Source organism: Scyliorhinus torazame, chromosome 13 (assembly GCF_047496885.1).
Source record: "Scyliorhinus torazame isolate Kashiwa2021f chromosome 13, sScyTor2.1, whole genome shotgun sequence".
In the NCBI taxonomy this organism is placed as follows: Eukaryota; Metazoa; Chordata; class Chondrichthyes; order Carcharhiniformes; family Scyliorhinidae; genus Scyliorhinus; species Scyliorhinus torazame.
Genome location: NC_092719.1, coordinates 54287102 through 54305429, shown reverse-complemented (window position 1 = coordinate 54305429; position 18328 = coordinate 54287102). Strand labels below are relative to the sequence as shown.

Here is an 18328-nt window from a genome sequence, read left to right as displayed (position 1 = left end):
TTGCCCAGCTGGGTGGAATTGCCCTATCCTGGTTCCACTCTTAACTATTCAGTTGTAGCCAGAGAACCTCCTCCAATGAGTTTTCCACCATTGAGTAGATGCTGCACTGCACTGCACTGCAACCTCTGGAGTTACCCTTTTGGATCTATTGTTGGTCCATTCCTTTTTCTCATATGCATACTTCCCATTGGCACATAATCCAAAAACGCATCAGGTTCCACATGTACGCCAGTGAAACCAGCTCTACCTCACAAACATCTCTTTCCATTGTCTCTGTGTTGTCAAACTGCAATATCCAGTACTGGATTAGCCAAAATGTGCCATCAATTAAATATTGAGATCAATGAAGCCCCTTTGGTACTGCCACAAACGATTCCCTAGCTACCAATTTCATACCTCCTCTCTACCCACTGATACAAGCTGATCCTATTTGACCCTGAAAACCTTCTGACACCATGGCCGGGTTTCTCCAAAATCCTGGCTAAGTGTTGACGCCGGTGTAAACACTGGTTTCACGCCGGCATCAACAGGCCTTTTGGCCCAGCGATTCAGTGGCCCGCAGGGGGCCAGCACGGCGCTGGAGTGCTGCATGCAGCTCCAGTGCCAATACGCGGCCCTGCACTGCCGGCGTGACTGGCGATTCTCCGACCCGCCGCGGGTTCGGAGAGTCCCAGCCCATATTCTTTGCATCAAAAAGACCACCTTGTTCCATCTTCTTCAGTGCTGCCTCAATCCAACTGCTGCTGAAACCATTATCCCTGCTTTTCTTGCCCCCTAGATTTGATTATTCCAGTCCTTTTCTTGCCATTTTCTGTCCTATTCATAAACTCATCCTCATCGACAGCTCTGCTGCCTGCATCAAGTCCCATGCACCCTTCATCACTCTGCTCACTGACATACATTGGCTCACTTGCTGACCTACAACCCAGGAACACCTTGATTTTAAAATTCTTATTCCTGGATGCAAAACCCGCTGGCTTAATTCCTTCCCATCTCTAACCTCCTTGAGGCTGTAACCTATTGGGAACTAGGCATTCCTCCAACACTGGCCTCTTGTCCATCCTCACTTCCTTCACTCCTTCCGAAACCTCTCTCCCTTTAGGATGGTCCTGAAAACCGAACTTTTTGACTAAACATTTAGTCACCTGTCCTAATGTTGGCGTCATTGCTTTCTGTATGTTTAAGGGAAGCATTTTGGAGTATTTCAATACTTTAAAGACATTGTATAAATGGAAATTGTTATTGCTGGTATATTAAGTGCCCCACTTACTCTAAAGTTTAAGAAAAGTAAAGTCGCCATAGTCCCAAATGACCATAGGCTGCTTTCCACTTTGAGGGGTAGAGTTGACTGGTGATGGTTTAGCCTGAGGATTACCACATCTCGGGCAAGGTTGAAAAGGCAGGCCTTCATGAATAACCTCGGCCAGTATGGAAATTGAACCCACACTGTTGGCCTTGCCCTGCATCACAAACCAGGTGTCCAGCCAACTGAGCTAAACTGGCCCTTATTCACTTGAATGTCTATATGTGACACAGTATCCCAGCTGTGAATCATATATGACTGAATATTTCAATGTGTGATCATGCCTTTTGCTTTTCCATTTGCAGTGGACAATTCTAATGGTTGACAAGCAAAGAAATATGAGACACCGCGAGGGTCTACACTGCTACCTACCTCTTCACGTATTCTGGCATTAATGCACCTTTGAGTTTAAGCACCCAACGTATCACAATTGTTTTCAAAACGAGAACCCAAATATTCTGCCAGACTTGCTTGTAATGTTAATCAGACATTAATTGTGCTATTTACAAGAGCTACTGGGTTTAATAATTAACATCTTGCAATTAGCAATGCCCTAATCCCATTCTTGGAATTATTGTGAAAGTGCCGCATTGTTCACTTAGGGAGCTATAAACAGATGTTTTCCTTAATCGTAGGATGTGAGTGGTGCTGACAAGACCAGTATAGGTTTGCCATCCTAATTTCTGTTGAGAAGGTGGAGGCGAGTTGCCTTCTTCAGTAGTGGCAGTCCATGGAGTCCCATGTGCTGTGAGGGAGGGACTTTTGACATGCCACAATAAAGGACTGGTAATATATTTTCAAATCTGGATTAAACGGAGGAGAAATTCCAGATGGTGAAGTTCTCAACTGCTTCCTACTCTTCTAGATTGACGAGGTTGCCTGTTTGGAAGATGGAAATGGAAATGACTTGTCACAAGTAGGCTTCAAATGCAGTTACTGTGAAAAGCCCCTAGTCGCCACGTTCCGGCGCCTGTTCGGGGAGGCTGGTACGGGAATTGAACCGTGCTGCTGGCCTGCCTTGGTCTGCTGTCAAAGCCAGCAATTTAGCCCTGAGATAAACCAGCCCCATCACTGAGGTAAGGGAGCTCTCACAGTGCTGTTCAGTGAGGAGTTCTGCAACTTTATGCTGAAGCAACAGCCACATATTGCAAATGTATTTGGGCCTGGGCTACGACCTGAGCATAGTGTCCAACTAACGCAGACGGTGGGGGGGGGTGTGGGTGGATAAAGGTGGCACCATTCATCCACCCATCTGGTGACTTGAAAGAGTGGGGGAGGGGGTGGGATGGAACCTCCCGGCATGCCCCGCGCGCGCTATTGTTTACCCCTTTCCAGTGACGCAAGCGCTACCGTTCTCCAATGGGCGACGTGCCTTTCTCTGATTGACGCGGGCGGGCGGTCCAATGGGCGGGCTGGGTGGCGAGGCTGGGAATCCGCCTCCGCCGCCGCTCGAGGGAAATTCGGTAATGGCGGCGGAGCTGGTGAGTGAGTGAGTGAGTGAGTGAGAGAGAGACTCCGGGGGGGGATGTAAACCGGAAAGAGGGGGGTGATTGGCGTGCGGCGGCGATTTAACGGGAGGTCGGGGTGGCAGACGGCGGGTTAGGTCGGGCCGGGGGGGAGAGAGTTTAGGGACAGAGAGACTGTGACGTGTCCCAGCTTTGTTGTTGATCGGCTTTCCGCTGCTGGTTTAATGGGTGACGCTTCTTCCATTCATTTGGTGACAGCTCCCTGGGCCGCGGCGGCCGACCATCCGATGAAGTGACTCTCCCTTACCCTCCCCCCGACTCGACAATCACTTCAGCCTTTGTTTCCCTTTCCTTCTATTTGAATTTGACGTTTAGGGTGATTGTCGTGGCGCCTGTTTTCTGGGAATTATGATTTTTGGGGGCCGGGGAGGGAGCGAAAGATTGTCGAGACCAAATAGTTTTTTTAAATTCAAGTTCCCCTCCCTCCAATATCGTCTGTAAAAATTATCCCTGACAGGACTTTAGTCCCTGATGAGGTGACTAATATGTTTTTAATGGCTGGGGTGCTTTCCGGGCTCAAACAATGAATCGGTGACATGTTTTTACTCGGCGTCGACAGTGAGCTGGGGGGGGGGGGGGGGGTTATCCTTCTTATGTGCGTGTGTGAAAATGTGGGGTGGGCACTGCTGAAAGTTTGAAGTCGATCCGGAGAAGATGGGTTTGTTGTCAAACTGCCCTGTTACGCAGTTCTGAATGAATGAGCCGAGGCGCAGGCTCACCGCCCTGGATTTAGGGTGTGTGAGAGTCACATGATGGTGTATTTAAAGTTTCTGCGTGTTCGTGAGCAGGATCAAGACATTTGTTTACTGTCTGGCAGATCCCCCAGCTTTTCAATTAATCTTTCCGAAGCAAATGGTGGTTTTGTGCGCTACGTTTTATTTTTAAAGCTTGCTGCTCTTTTTCTCTTTAAAACCAACCCCCTTCAATCCCCCCCCCCCCCCCCCCCAAACAAGCACTAAAGTTGTTGATGTCTGTTAAGAAAGGAAGCTTGAGCTGTCAGAGTGACGCAGATTGTAAAACACATCTATGAAGACACTCAGTTTTCTAATCCAAATAAGTTACCGTGGTGAACCAAAATGTTGTTCTGGGGGAGGGGAGGGTGGGTGGGTGTAGGGAAGGGGTTATGCTTGGCAGGTCAGCAAACTTCAGAATAAACGGAACTGAGAGTGAATAAACTGAATTGTGTGCGTTATACAAGATTGAATGAGTCGTGGAATGTGGGTGGGGGGGGGGGGGGGGGGAGAGAGACTATTTCAAACTCTGGCTGAAAACGGTACTGCATTTATGCAATTGAGGCCAAACATTAAAATGAATGGAGATGACAATAAATACGAATTTAAGAATAACTTACAGGTCTATGATAGACCACACGTGTTTATATTTACAATAACTCGGCCAGTCAGCTCATTATTATTAGTTTTTGGGTTTGCGTATTTATCCCATGAGCCCCTTTTTAACAACCATGCCAAACAAACACAATGCTTGACTTTCACTTGTTCTCTCCTCAGACTTATTCAGTTATATAAACCAATCCATTATTCCTTAGGTAATTATATGTAGCACTGTACATCCCATTAAGTGTGATGCACAGAACTTTTCACTTTTAATGTTATGGAGAGTAAAATAATGATTGAGACATACACATAGGAATAATATAGAAGTTTAAATATCGTTTTTTAAATCCTACTACAAACATTTCTGCAAAGCTAAAATTAGTTTTCAAGGACAAGTGAATCTGTTCAGTACATTTAAGAAATCAATTACACCATATTCAACAATGTGTAACTTATTTTCAAGGGTTGTTCTTCTCCAGTCAGTGTTCTCAATTACTTGAGGGTCACCTAACCATGGCTGATGTCGTGATTTTACTACAGGGCGGGGAGGCAGGCTCCAAATCTACCTCAGCTAGAATGGGAATTTAACCCCGCACTGTTGCCATTATTCTGAACCACATACTAACTTTTTAGCCAATTGAGCTAATGGACCCATCCAAAGGATCTTACAGTAACAAAAGAGGCAACTTACCATCAGGTTCAGTGGCATTTACTTGATTGCAGTCTTGGGAAACTTCAACATTGCCTTCCATGTGGAATTGTCAGATCACTGATAACTTATGAATTTCTGCATTTAACCATGTCGGTGTGGACGCTAGAAGTTGCTGCCGCTTTCAGAAGAGTAATGACTGTGTATGTTGACTGTTTGCTGTCAGTATTATTATAAAATCTGGGCCAGTACTAGAAATTAACTATACTTAGCCTGTTAACAACAGTAGAATTAATGCAAGGCCCATAAATGGAAAATTCTAGGAATGTTTAATAGACCTGTCCAAAACAGACCTGAAAAAATAAAAAAAAGTAGTTTTATGTTTTAGCTACTGACCTTTGTTGAAAGTAGAAGAGAAACAAACTCCAGATATTAATAGAACAAATTGAAGAGGAGAGAACAGCAAAAGTAAGTGAAGTGTTTGGTTTTATTCTTGCTGTTATTAAAACGCAGCTCGTGGGATATAGGATCAACCAAAAGAACTTAAATTCTACAATAGAGTTAAAATGATTTGACTGGCCAAATTATATAAATATAAATTGTCCCCCATAGACTTTAAATAGGTATGTAAAATTGGAATTGTGTGCATTAATACACCTGACGTATTGAAAGATCACAATCCAAGGACCTTTAAGATGGATTACTTGTGAAACTTTTCTGTCCTATGCCAGTAAATATGGTGAAATAAAGCAATATACTGTGCATTTTTATATAGGCCCAAACAGTTGAGTTTTGTATTTGGAATCACCTCTGTTGATTGACTTCCAGACAAGAACCAGTGATTAATTTAGCAGTTATTTGAAAATTCAGGCACAAAGCAACCTTTGTGATGTATTGGATGTAGCAGAAAAGGTACAAGTCTGAATAACCCAATATAAATTGATTTACTGCCAATTAATGTTTACCGACTTGTAGAGCTTGTATATGGTCATCAAACTAGCCATTTGATTTTTATACTGCATGTGACAAATTCTATGCAGTTAATGAATTATTTTCAAATAATGCGGGTACATATATGGTCTCTTCTGTATTCGGACTAATGAGAGCTGAGTGAGTCATTGGTATTGTTAGAGGAAAAAGACCCTCCAGGGCATTAAAAAGTTGGAGGTGTTGTAGCGTGATAGTGAACCCTTGCAATTATCAAACTTATTCCTGCCAGTGTCTATGCCCCATTTGCTTCAAATACTGCATTATGACATAGGCAGCAACATTTGCTGTAAAGATGTGATTTCCTACATTTTTACTTCCCTTCAAAAAGTACAAATAATTATCATCAAATTGTTTTATGATGGGTGGTTTCCGTAGTGGACAGTACAACAATATTTAAGGCTCCAGAATTAAACTATATATATGTAACTGGAATTCAGGAAATACTTCAAGCAAATTATTTTGAGAGACTTAATGGATAACGTACTCTGAGCATGTTAGGCAGGGAAATAAAGCAATATATTGTGCGTGGCATTTTGGGCTGGCAAATCAACTCATTAAAATCAAAGCGAGTCAGTTAAATTTGAAGTTTTTTAAATTCACTGCTTTGTCCTTATTTGACTTTTTAGTCCTGAAGGTTTTGGAAGTGCTGCTCTTAACACTGTTACCTTAATGGTGAATGAAACCAAAGATCGTAACACTTAGGATCTTATTGACCTGCTTTGCCTCATTGTTCAGTGTCATAAACAGAAGAGCTGTTGCAATTAATTGGGAAACTCCCAAATCAGTTCTATACCTACAGTATATATGAGGCCATGGTATGAAGTGTAAAGAAGGAACTTCCGAATGTGGAAAATGTAGCATTTAATAAACATACATATGTCACCTGTGCATGAAATGTGGTACTTATGACTGTCTGGAATGGTGCAGCATTTCTGTCATGTAGTTTTCATAAGTGTATTAATTAAGATTTGGAAATTATTACAGAATGACATAATTACATTAAACTGATTTGGCAATCAAAAGTTAATTAAATTGGGATTTTTGTGTTTCATTGGATTGAAGCGGAATGGTCAGATGGTGGAGCTACTTTGTGTATTCACAAATGCCTAAAGTTCACCAGCTGCATGGTACAATATGAGAAAATGTTTGTCAAAGCAAAGGACAGGGTCAGCAATGCTTGTTTTGTTAGCGTTTTGTAGCTCAATTCCCAGTTCTCTTCTATGCCATCCAATGATATATAGACACTTTGCTGGTGTAGCATCTGATCACTTAAGTTAGAATTCAGTTTGTGCTTCTTTTAGATTTCACTTTTGATACATTGAAGTTGCATGCCATAGTTGGGAGGAACATCAGCAGTGAATGTACAGGCCACAACTGGCTAGAGTTTTTGAATTCATGGTACTGAATGCTGTTTGTCATTTCTCAGTTAACGCAAGCATTGCCTTGTGGGAGTCAGGGAGCAGCTGCACTGTGAATGGTAATTCTGAATAAATAATGGGCACGATTTAACGGGACAGAAACAGTTCTGTTTCGGGTACATTTAGAGGGGTGTTTCTCGGTGCTACAGTCCATTTAACGGCACATTGCTTATTTTTTGGCCTCAGCAAGGAATGCCCCAACAAGGCTGCACTTACATCATTTCTTGCACTGATGAGCTCAGCTCGCCAGTGCAGGTAGAGTGTTCTAGGTGCCTCACCGAAATTTTGACCCCCCCCCCCCCCCAGGCACCCTGCCATGGCTCCAGACTCCACCACACTGCACCTAACATACCTCTTACGTGGTCCTTAAGCCGCTCCCAGGTGCCGTTATGCCTGGTCCACGTTTGCTGGAACCAGTGCCAAACAGTGCCATGACAAAGTCTCCCAGGCGAGGCTGTTAGTTCCCAGGAGAATGCAGCACATGTTATGAGTAATGGCTCGCTTAAATACGCTAATCTGGATCTCGCCTAGTGAGGGCGAGATTCAGATCGCAATGTACTCACGAGGCGTTTACAGCATTGCAAATCTTGCCAGAGGCCTTCTGAGCTGGCTGCATTAATTTGCTAATTTCCTTGTTTAGCCTGTGGTGGGATGATATTAGGTGTATGTTATCCCTTACCGTCATCAAAGTTACGCTGAAAAAATGAATCTGCTGACGTAGGAGAGTAGCTACTTATGAAATTCCCAAATTTAAAGACCCCCCCCCCCCCGGTGCCTTAGGTAGACCTTTTGGGAATAATGCTATTGAAATTTTGATTTCAGATAGACACTTCAAATCCAAAGACAGGATTTTCCACCATTATGATTGATTCTGTGACAATTTATAATGAATTGTGTGATCTAGGCATTTTAAACATTTGTCCATCAATATTTATTGAAAAGCTATAAAAATATTGTAGAAAATGATCTGAATTTTAACTGAAGCACCAAACAAGCTTGTCAAACTGATTAAACTATGGCCTGGAACAACAGCCATCTCCAAAAGCAAAACAGCTGTGCTACATTTTTTTTAGCAGCTTGGTAAACTTTACTTTTGGCTGGGCTGTGGGGAGTGAGACAATCAGACTAGAAATGCCTTATAATGGGGTTCTAAAGCATGGTGCGAAATGCTCCATGCTCATATATTTGTGATGCTTTTTTTTACATTTTTATACATTAACTTAAGTGTCTATCTGAAGAACCTTTGTACTATTAAAACAGATGGTGCATTTATAATTTTATCAATAAACACTTACTATTTTAATCTATTTGATTTTCTAAATTTTTATTAAAGCATCCGATCATCTACGTATGATACAAAACTTAATTTTTCCATGTGGCTCTGAAACGATCAATGCTATTTTATTTGGGACAGGAAATGATTAATGGCATTTTGGCTTTAAACAATAACACTTTCCATTAACTCAGACAATTTTCCATTGATGTAGAGGGGAGAGCCATTACAATTATTAATTTTTTAGTGGCATTTAGATATGACAGTGCACCTGTGATGTGTCTCAGTGCTGCATGTTGTATATGTCTCCATGCAATCTCCTCCATGGAATGGGGAGGGGGATTAATACAACTTTTTTTATTCGTTCATGGGACGTGGGCGCCGCAGGCTGGGCCAGCATTTATTGCCCCTTGAAGGGGCATTTAAGAGTCAACCAAGTTGCTCTGGATCTGGAGTCACATGTAAGCCAGACCAGGTAAGGACAGCAGATTTCCTTTCCGAAAGAACATTAGTGAACCAGATGGGTTTTTGCGACACTCGACAATGGCTTTGTGGTCATCGTTAGACTTTGATTCCGGATTTTTTTTTAATTGAATTCAAATTTCACCATCTGCAGTGTCAGGATTTGAACTCTGGGTCTCTGGTTTACTCATCCAGTGACAATACCACTATGCCACCGCCTCCCCAATGTACTGCATCATATCTTGGAAGGTATCGTTTTTTGAAGGGGGGAATGGTAGTGGTGTTGGCAGAATGTTAGAATCTTTTGCAGTCTCGCATAAAATCCATAGAATCCCTATAGTGCAGGAGGAGGCCATTTGGCCCTATACGTCTGCACCAACCCTCCGAAAGAACACCCCACCTAGGCTCACTCCCCTGCTCTAACCATAACCCCAGTTAACCTGCACATCTTTGGACTGTGGGAAGAAACTGGAGCATCCGGATGAAACTCATGCAGACAATGGAAGAATGTGAAACCTCCACAGTCACCCAAGGCCGCAATTGAACCCGGGTCCCTGGCACTGTGAGGCAGCAGTGCTAACAGTTTCTTCTCCCATTTTTTGAATCAGGATCGCCTTTGTAAGACCACTGTTCACTCGTAATATATAAAATTGAAATGGAGAAGGTAAAAACATTGAAAGGAACTGAAAAAAGGGAGACGAAGTAAGAAAGTACAAAAAAATTAGTGAAGTGACAGCATGTAATACAGCATCAGTAGTGCTCATCTCAATTCTAACTTTAAATATATTATACTTTTGAAATGTGGAGGAAAGGAAATTTGATTTTGGAATGGGAAACAAGTAGCAGGAAATCCTTGGTAAAATGATATTTGCATTCTATAAAGCTAGAACACGCTCCAACCTATTCAACATTTAGTTTAAAGGACCATGGTTACCTCAATGAGAAGTGTCTCGTTCGGTTTGGTTCCTGGAATAGTTTACTCTGAAAACTTTGCCCATGTCATTACTACAGCCAATGTGTTTGGTATAATTTAAAAAAATATAAATTTAAGAATGTATCTTGATGAAAATGTTTTGATTCTTGCTGATGCAATTATTGTAATTATTCTTCCATTCTTTAAGCTGGTAAATTGTTAAACAGGGAAAGGATATTAAGACATCTGAACCTTTCTTTTGGAGAAATCTTCTCGCAGAAGTCTTGAATTTGAGGTATTTCATGGGTAAACCGCCATTAAGGTCAACCCTTCTGACTGAAACAAACCAAGTTGAAATTGTCTAGTTGACATTAAGTTTGAAATGCAGAGCAACAGAATGGGTTTGTACTTATTCTGTTAGGTATTCAATTTGATCGATAGAAAAAATTCCTTTTGAGGAGTGGGAAGTGTTTCCTAAAACATTCATCTCTCTTTCCTTTCCTCCCCTATGTCCTTGAAGACATTGTTTTCTTCAAAATCCATTCCCATCTTTCCCAAACTCCATGTTTGAATCCCTCCAGTTGGGTTTCAGCCCCAAAACAGCTCTTTTCAAAGTCACAAATGAAATCCTATGGGATGGTGTCAAAAGCGACCTTTGCCTCCTTCTCAACTGTCTGCAGCCTTTGACACAGTTGACTACACCATCTTCCTCCATTGCCTCTGCACTGTTGTCCAGCTGTGTGAGACTGCCTTCATATGGTTCAATTATCTAATTTATCAGAGCCAAAGAATCACTTGCACTGACCTAATATCTTCTTACGTGGTCCATGTCTTAATTTATTTTATGATGCTCCTGTTATCAAGTGAGATATTTATACTGCATTTAAATAGCAAGGCTGCTTCACTAATGAAAAACACAGCAGATGCTTAATAATGCAATTGCCAGTAGCTCACCTGGCATCTCCATTGGCTAGTTTTAATGGACCCTGTATTTTATGCTGTGCTTTGTGAAATGGTCTCAAAAATGAGTGAAGAAAAATTGTTGCGCAGGAGAGTGTAATAACACTTCTGTTAATGTACTGGGCATACATCTTCCCTATTTTCCATTCTCTGTATGTTTCTTCAGTTTTTTAAATAATCAAATCAGTATGACCTAACAGAAATTATGCAGATTTTATTCTTTTGCCCGTTTATTGCCTTAAGTTTCTTTTGCTTTCCCCATATTTATGTACGATATATAAACTTTGGTTACAAATTTCATTTTACAATTCCATTGTTAATTAGCTTTTGAAAAAAAGAACCTTCAAAACTCCTGCAACCTGTTTTGAAATTTATTTCTTAACTTCTTTATAGTTCCACAGATTGTTTGTTACAGAGATAAATGCTTAATTTGATTTATTTTCTTTATAATGAAAGTTTTGCAACTGCTTGCACAAACAAGTCCAGATAATACTTTCCATATTAAGGGCATCTGTGAAGGACATAGTTATAAAACCATGCATAACTGTCATCTTTTATGTGAATAAAATGTCTGTGTTCCACACTTCCTGTCTACATTAATGAAGGAAACCACTTGCAATGGGGTGTAACAGCAGTGACTTTCATGTGAGTAGTTTCCATTGTAAGATAAATGCGGACATAAATTTATAATTGAGAAAGAAAAACAAGGGCAGTTGTATGACTTTAAAATGGGACGGAATTATGTTGCGTTGCCCTGGAGCAATTATCCTCTGCTCTGTAATGTTGCTTCACCTGTTTTTGACTTGCATTGTGCAAAGTGATAGGTGATCAACGAGTCAATTGGAAAAATTACAACTATACTGAAATTCTGGTTATGCTGCCATCAACTATTGTCTAAAGGTTGTTTTCTAAATGTTTGCTTACTTTCTTTGCTATTACTATTTTCTCCATCTAATCACATGCAAGCAAAATCCAATCCTCAAACTTAATTTAGGAGCTTTATATGTGGTGCCCATCACAAATTTGAGTGACATATAGTAACTCCAGATATTTCATGTTATTGATTAATTTTTCAAAATTTGTTTTTGTTCAAGTCAACTGAAATCCAATGGCGTAACATGGTGTGGGACATGAAAACAAAATGTACACCTAACAGAGTGCAGAAAGTTCAGTTTGTAGTCGACAAAAGAATTTCTGGGATGGATGATTCATTTGAGTTATTAAAGTGTAATGAAGATTTACCTTCATCACCTGGAAATGCGAATAATGACCAGTGTATGGAATATGGTGAGCCATTTTTAAAAACTTTATATTTTTTGATTAATATATGTTGATCCAGTGTTTTACAAGGTAAATTGTCAAAAGATGAAAGCTTATCCCTACTTTGCATGTGAAACAAAGTCGCTTTTAGGTAATGTAAATTTGCTGTATTAATATATAATTGGTAGCTTTAAGATCTTTTGCACTGAGTTTTCTATTGTGAATTACATTAATTTGTATTTCATAATTATAGGTATGATTCCAAATGCAGTACTAACATTGGGCGAGATTCTCTGGCATCCCAGCAGCGTGTTTCTCAGTGGCGGGAGGCAGCCTGTCGTTGGCTGGTGGCGGGATCTGGTCCCGCCACTGTCAATGGGATTTTCCATGAATCCACCCCAAGCCGCTGGGAAACTCACAGCAGGGGTACACCGTCGGCTGAACTGGAGGCATTAACAGCTGTAAGATCTCGCATTTTGTCTTTGTACTGTAATGGCAAGCTAATTGAGTTCCTCTTTTTCACTTCTATAATAATTTCCTTTACTTCCCATTCTTCAAAAACAACTAACCGATTCCACTACAATCATTAGGTTGCTGCAGTGTTCATTCTGAAAGACATACCAGTTGTGAGATTTAAGAAATGTAACTGAATGACATTTCAGAACTATAAACACTGGAAGATGACAAATATCAAAGTATAGAGAAAAAGAACAGGGAAGTTTTTTTGGAGCAGATAGTTCAGTTGAAAAAGCTAGCACCAGCATAATCACCCAAATGTTGCAGTCCAGTAACATGCTGTGATTATCTGTCGCTGCTATAGCCCCAGCAGACTTAATGCTGGGAACATAATTGTAAACCTTTTTGACAGTTACGTTTTTAAATTTGTAGCATAGCGTTGTTATTTAAATATGTCTAGTTCAACTTCTTTAAATTGAGATTATGTGGATGATGTTGAATTACTAGCATAGAAACAGGAAATCTGGTCCAACTGGTCTATGTTTCAGCAGCAAATAATCCTCCTCCCCAACCTACTTCATCTCCCCCTATCAACATATTGAATTTTTCTCCTTCATGTTCTTGCCCATCTGTCCCTTAAATGCATCTATTCTATTTGTTTGGGTGCAGGTTTCTGAATTCGGATTCTGAATGTTCTGGAGCCTTTTGTTTAAAAAGATGGATACATGTGGTGAGGATCTTTGACCTTTGAATGTATAACGTACTTAATTAGACTTTGTTATCATTGCCTACTGATTGCCACATTTTGGCTAAATCATCAGACCACTGAGGATTCCTGTGTATTATGAAGTCACTGCCCTCTTACTGAATGCAGAATTTCAGGCATGCAATGTAGTCATAAACCACTCAATTATTGACAACCAAATGCAGAATAAATCTCCCTCAGTTTTAATCCATTAATGTTCCTCAAGAGAAACCTCCTCCACTGTACCAGTGTAATCTTTTCTGTTTCCAGTATTTGTGTTTTTTTGTGAGTGAGATTACCAGTTAGGACCCATTTTCTGTTTATAGACCCTTGTCCAATAGGAACTGGATTGGTACAACCCCAAATCATTTTGATCACACATTCCTTACAGGCCCAGGGAGAGAAATCATAATGCCCTGGTGTTTTACTTCTTGTCGAACTCCTTATTCCACCGCCCCCCCCTCAATCATTCGTCATATTTCCTCCTCTCAAGATTCACCAATCTCAGAAAGCTACATGTAACATGACAACAACACCCATTGGTTACAAATATTGTCCAATACGTATGCAGCACAGGTCATTAATATTAAGAGCAGCAATGATATAATGCAGTATTAGTACGTGTGCATCCAACAGGTGATCCCATTGCGACTATTAAACAGGCCAGAGAGCACCCATTTTACTTTAGTAGCATTTTGCAATATTATTAATTTGACAGGAAAATATTCCAATAGTTATAAGAGTGTGTAGATGATAACACTGATTTTGGTGACTGCCTCATCCCTCATTAACATGTTCTGCACATTACATTATATGAACATGGGGACAATAAATTCATATTTGGGGGAACAGATAAACTACACTAGATCGTTTCCATTCTGTGGAAGAAAAAAAAGACCTGCCTGGGTGCATGATATTCAATATAATTATTTCATAGGATGTAATTGGATTCTATTTTATCAGTAATATCACAAAGAGCAAATGATCCATGAACAAGAGTGGAATGATTGAACAACATGGGTCTTCACTGTCAGTCACATTGGAGTCCTCGGGTGTCTCTGTGCAACACAACTTTTAAGAAGTCAGAGAACAAAGACAGAATGGTTCACAAATATCTATGTTTTCTTGATCAGCAAGTCATAGAGTCATGGTGTTTTACAGCACAGAAAGAGGCCCTTTGGCCCAGCGTGTCTGTGCCGGCCGTCAAGCACCTGTTGCTATTTCAATCCCATTTTCCAGTACTTGCTCCATAGCCTTGTATGCTATGATGTCCTAAGTGCTCATCTAAATGAGGATTCCCACCTCTGCCATCCTTTCAGGCAGTGAGTTTCAGATTCCCAACACCATCTTCTGAAGACTCTGCAGATTGCTGCTTTCAATATCTACTATGCAACATAACTTTATGATATTCTAATGCAACAAAAAACCCATAAAGGCACCAAGAAGTGTGCAATGATAGGTAAGCAGACAAAGGCCAAGATTGAAGTCAATGGAAAAGGCTCTTGAGAATCATTTGTCGGATAAAACAGGTTATTGATTTGCTGTGTACCAATTTTGCACTCCTGTCCTGACAATTTCACCCCACAAAGCCTGTTCACTGCAAACATCCATTGGTAACAAAATAGACAGAATCTAAGCCATGATTTCACCCTCTATTAGCAAGACAATTATGGATGATGACAGCCATCTAGTCCAGTTCATCTCAACCATCTAGAATGGGATATGAACATGTGTATTAGGAGCAGCAGTGAGCCATTTAGCTCCTCGAGTCTGCTCCACCATTTGAAACATTACCTATAATATACCAGTGACTACAGCTCAAACGTTTTTATTTGGGTGTAAAGCGATTCCACATAGTGTGCAGTGCACAGAGAGTAGCTTCGCTCTTATCAATGTGAACGATAAAGTCATTACCTGAATGGAATGAAAGAATTGACATTGGTCACTGTGTCTTAACTCATATCATTAGATTGTATAGTGGAATGTGTTCTTCTGTTTCTATTTGCTCCCAAAAGACTCTTTTTGGTGATACCTACACACAAGGTCATTTTACGAGCAATCAATTAAAGGAGTATTGAATTTCTGAAGTATGAATACTAGAGCTCAGGGTGACGTGTTAGATGAGAGGTTTGGTTAATGGAATATGTTCAAACTCGGGTTGTCTCTGAAGGTGTCAGATCAATATTTTCCATCATGAAATCATTCATCGTGTTTCATAAAGGGGAACAGAACTTATACAATGTCAATATTTTCATCTTGCTTCACTGTCCATGAACAGTTTCTGCTTTTTCTTGACCAGTGGGATACATTCTGATTGGCTTGTGTGCAGGGACAGGGTCATCTTCCTGTACGCATTGATTGTAAACAAAATGAGAGCAAGCTTCTGTAGGCTGGCATTTAATTCACATAATTGCTGTTAAGGTTAAAATGAATTGTTGGGGAGAGTGCAGAGTTTATTTGAGAGGCATTGCATTGAGTAAATTACAAGAGCACCCATAATGGGCACATACTTTAACTGTATATGGAGCAGTGATTTTTCTAAAAATCAGCAGTCCATGTATTTTGTAATTCTGGAACCTTAATATAGTATCCTGTAATATTCAAGGTGGAAGAAAAGGATCACAAAATGTTACCGTTTCCAACAAAGATTGCTAAAACTACTTTCAATAGAAAACAATCTCCACTTTCATCAGAAGTGTGGTTGTGAAATACTTGGATGTGTTTTTAAAACCTTCATGATTGACCTCACCAGATTTAAAATTTGATCATCTTGATTCAGATATGTTTCAATGAATAAAAAACAATTGCATATATATGGAGTATTTCCTTGGAAGGCTTGACTAAGTCAGTTTCACAGAAGTATTCTCAAAAAAGTTTTGACACTGAACTACAAGGAAATATGAGGACAAATGGTCAGAGGCAGATTTTGAGGAGCGTGTTTAAAGGAGGATGGTTAGGTGGGGAGGCTTAGACAGCGGATTCCTGAACTTAGGGCCTAGGCAGTTGATGGCACAGCTGCCGTGGGTTCATTAAAATTCAAGATGTGCACGTGATCAGAATTGGAGGGGTGCAGAAACTTCAAAAGTTTCTAGGGCTCAAGGAGGCTACAGAGATGGGAAGTGACGAAGCATTGGAGGGTTTTTTAAACACGGATGAGAATATTATAATTGAGATGTTGCCAGTGCTGTATGTTAAGACAATGCGATATTTCAAATGCTAAAATTTGAAGTTGTTGCAGTTCATTTGTGAAGTATACTATAGCACACAAACATAAATTAGAAACAGGAGTAGGCCATTCGGCCCCTCAAACCTGCTTTGCCATTCAAGTTTATGGCTGATCTGATTGTAACTTCAACTCCACATTCCTCCCTACCCCCAAATATATATTATGGAATTATGTATGGAAATCACGATTGTGAAGAAATTCTAACTTTTCTGGCAATCCTTTGCATACATTAACTGCAAAATATTCACTTCTTTCTTGGCAAAATATTATAATGCTGTTGCTTTTAAAAGTGCTTAACATAGGATCAGGAGCAGGCCATTCAACAAACTAAGCTGCTTCAGCATTTGTTAGGCATGGTAAATGATGAGTGATTTCATGATCAATTATCTCAGCAGGTGACCATGCTTGCAGGAGGCATGGGCAAGAGAATCGAGGTTGTAATATTGTACCCTTATTGCTGATCTCTGTTTTCTGTGAGCACAAGATCTTGGAATTGTGCCTGCTGTCCTGAGTGTCTTTAAGATTGTTTGAGGCATCTTTACCTGCCAGAGAATGCGCTCCTCTGATGTGTAACAATGTGTTCAAGTTACTTTTCCAATTTCTTAACGATGCATGTAATCTAGAAATGTAATTTATTTTGCAAATCATCTGATCATACACAAAATAATATTTTGAGTTTCTGGATATTTCTTGTTTTCTAGATGATCTTCCAGAATTGAGAGCTGTAGAGACCGATAGATCCATACCTGCAGCCTTCCGACTTAGTAGTGGTGTGTCTCATCAAGAATGCCCAAGGTCTACTCGAACCATGTGTACATCTAGATCATCTGATAGTGCCTTGCCACCTTTCACTAGTGAATCTAGTGTGAATTGGCTGACTGAACTGGCTAATATAGCCACAAGTCCACAAAGTCCTCTCATGCAGTGCACATTTTACAACAGGTTTGTGTATATGGCATTTCAGTCAGAGGAACAAATTGATTAGGATTGAAGAGGCAAGAATATTGCTGTTGAATATAATTGCCAACACTAAATGTCAATGTACACAATTCACACTTGTCATATTATGTGTAGCAAAATGTGAATGTTGTACATAGCAATATTGTAGGATGAAGTATAAATCTAGAATTAACAAGGGCTTGTAATAATCGTGAGAGCTTTTGATTATGGATAACCTTATAGAATCGAATTGGCAAAGGTAGTCTGGAGGTTGAGTTTATAGAGTGTATCCAACACAATTTGTTAGAACATTAAATTCTGGGACCAATCAGGGAATAAGATATATTAGACCTGGTAATGTGTAATAAGATGGGATTAATTAGTGATCTCAGTAAAGGATCCTCTAAGGATGATGATAATATGAGAGAATTTCATATTCAGTTTGAGGATGAGAAATTTGGGTCTGAAACGAGTATCTTAAACTTACAATTACAAAGGTATGAAGACAGAATTGGCTAAAGTGGGCTGGGAACATAGGTTTGAAGGTCAGTCAGTGGGGAAGCAACGTGGCAGACATTTACGATGATATTTCATAATTCTCAACAAATTTATATTCCATTGAGAAAGAAAGACTATGAAAAGGATTCACCATCCGTGACTAACCAAGGAAGTTATGGGTGGGATCAAATTTAAAGAAAAATTGTACAATGCTGTAAAGATGAATGTAGATCAGAAGATTGGGAACATTTCAGAAATCAGCAAAGAATGATTAAGAACGAGCAATAATGAGGGGGAAATTGGAGTATGAGAGAAAACTAGCAAGCAATATAACAAACAGTAAAAGCGTCTTCTACAAGGATAAAAAAAGGAAAGA

At 40.1% G+C, this 18328-nt stretch overlaps 1 protein-coding gene across 4 annotated transcripts in view; it reads left to right on the top strand.

The window, feature by feature from the left end:
• The first annotated feature begins 2704 nt into the window (after positions 1-2704).
• hbp1 (HMG-box transcription factor 1) overlaps positions 2705-18328 on the top strand; it is a 72747-nt gene continuing 57123 nt past the window's right edge. Inside the window, exons 1-4 of one of the 4 annotated variants that reach the window (XM_072471524.1) lie at positions 2769-2784; positions 5201-5280; positions 11923-12115; positions 17217-17457. In XM_072471524.1, coding sequence (XP_072327625.1) covers positions 11947-12115; positions 17217-17457 — 410 coding nt within the window. In that variant the 5' untranslated portion in view covers positions 2769-2784; positions 5201-5280; positions 11923-11946. Of the gene's footprint in view, positions 2785-5190; positions 5281-11922; positions 12116-13212; positions 13275-17216; positions 17458-18328 lie in introns of those variants that run through there. The other 3 variants (XM_072471523.1, XM_072471525.1, XM_072471526.1) reach the window with 3 other exon arrangements.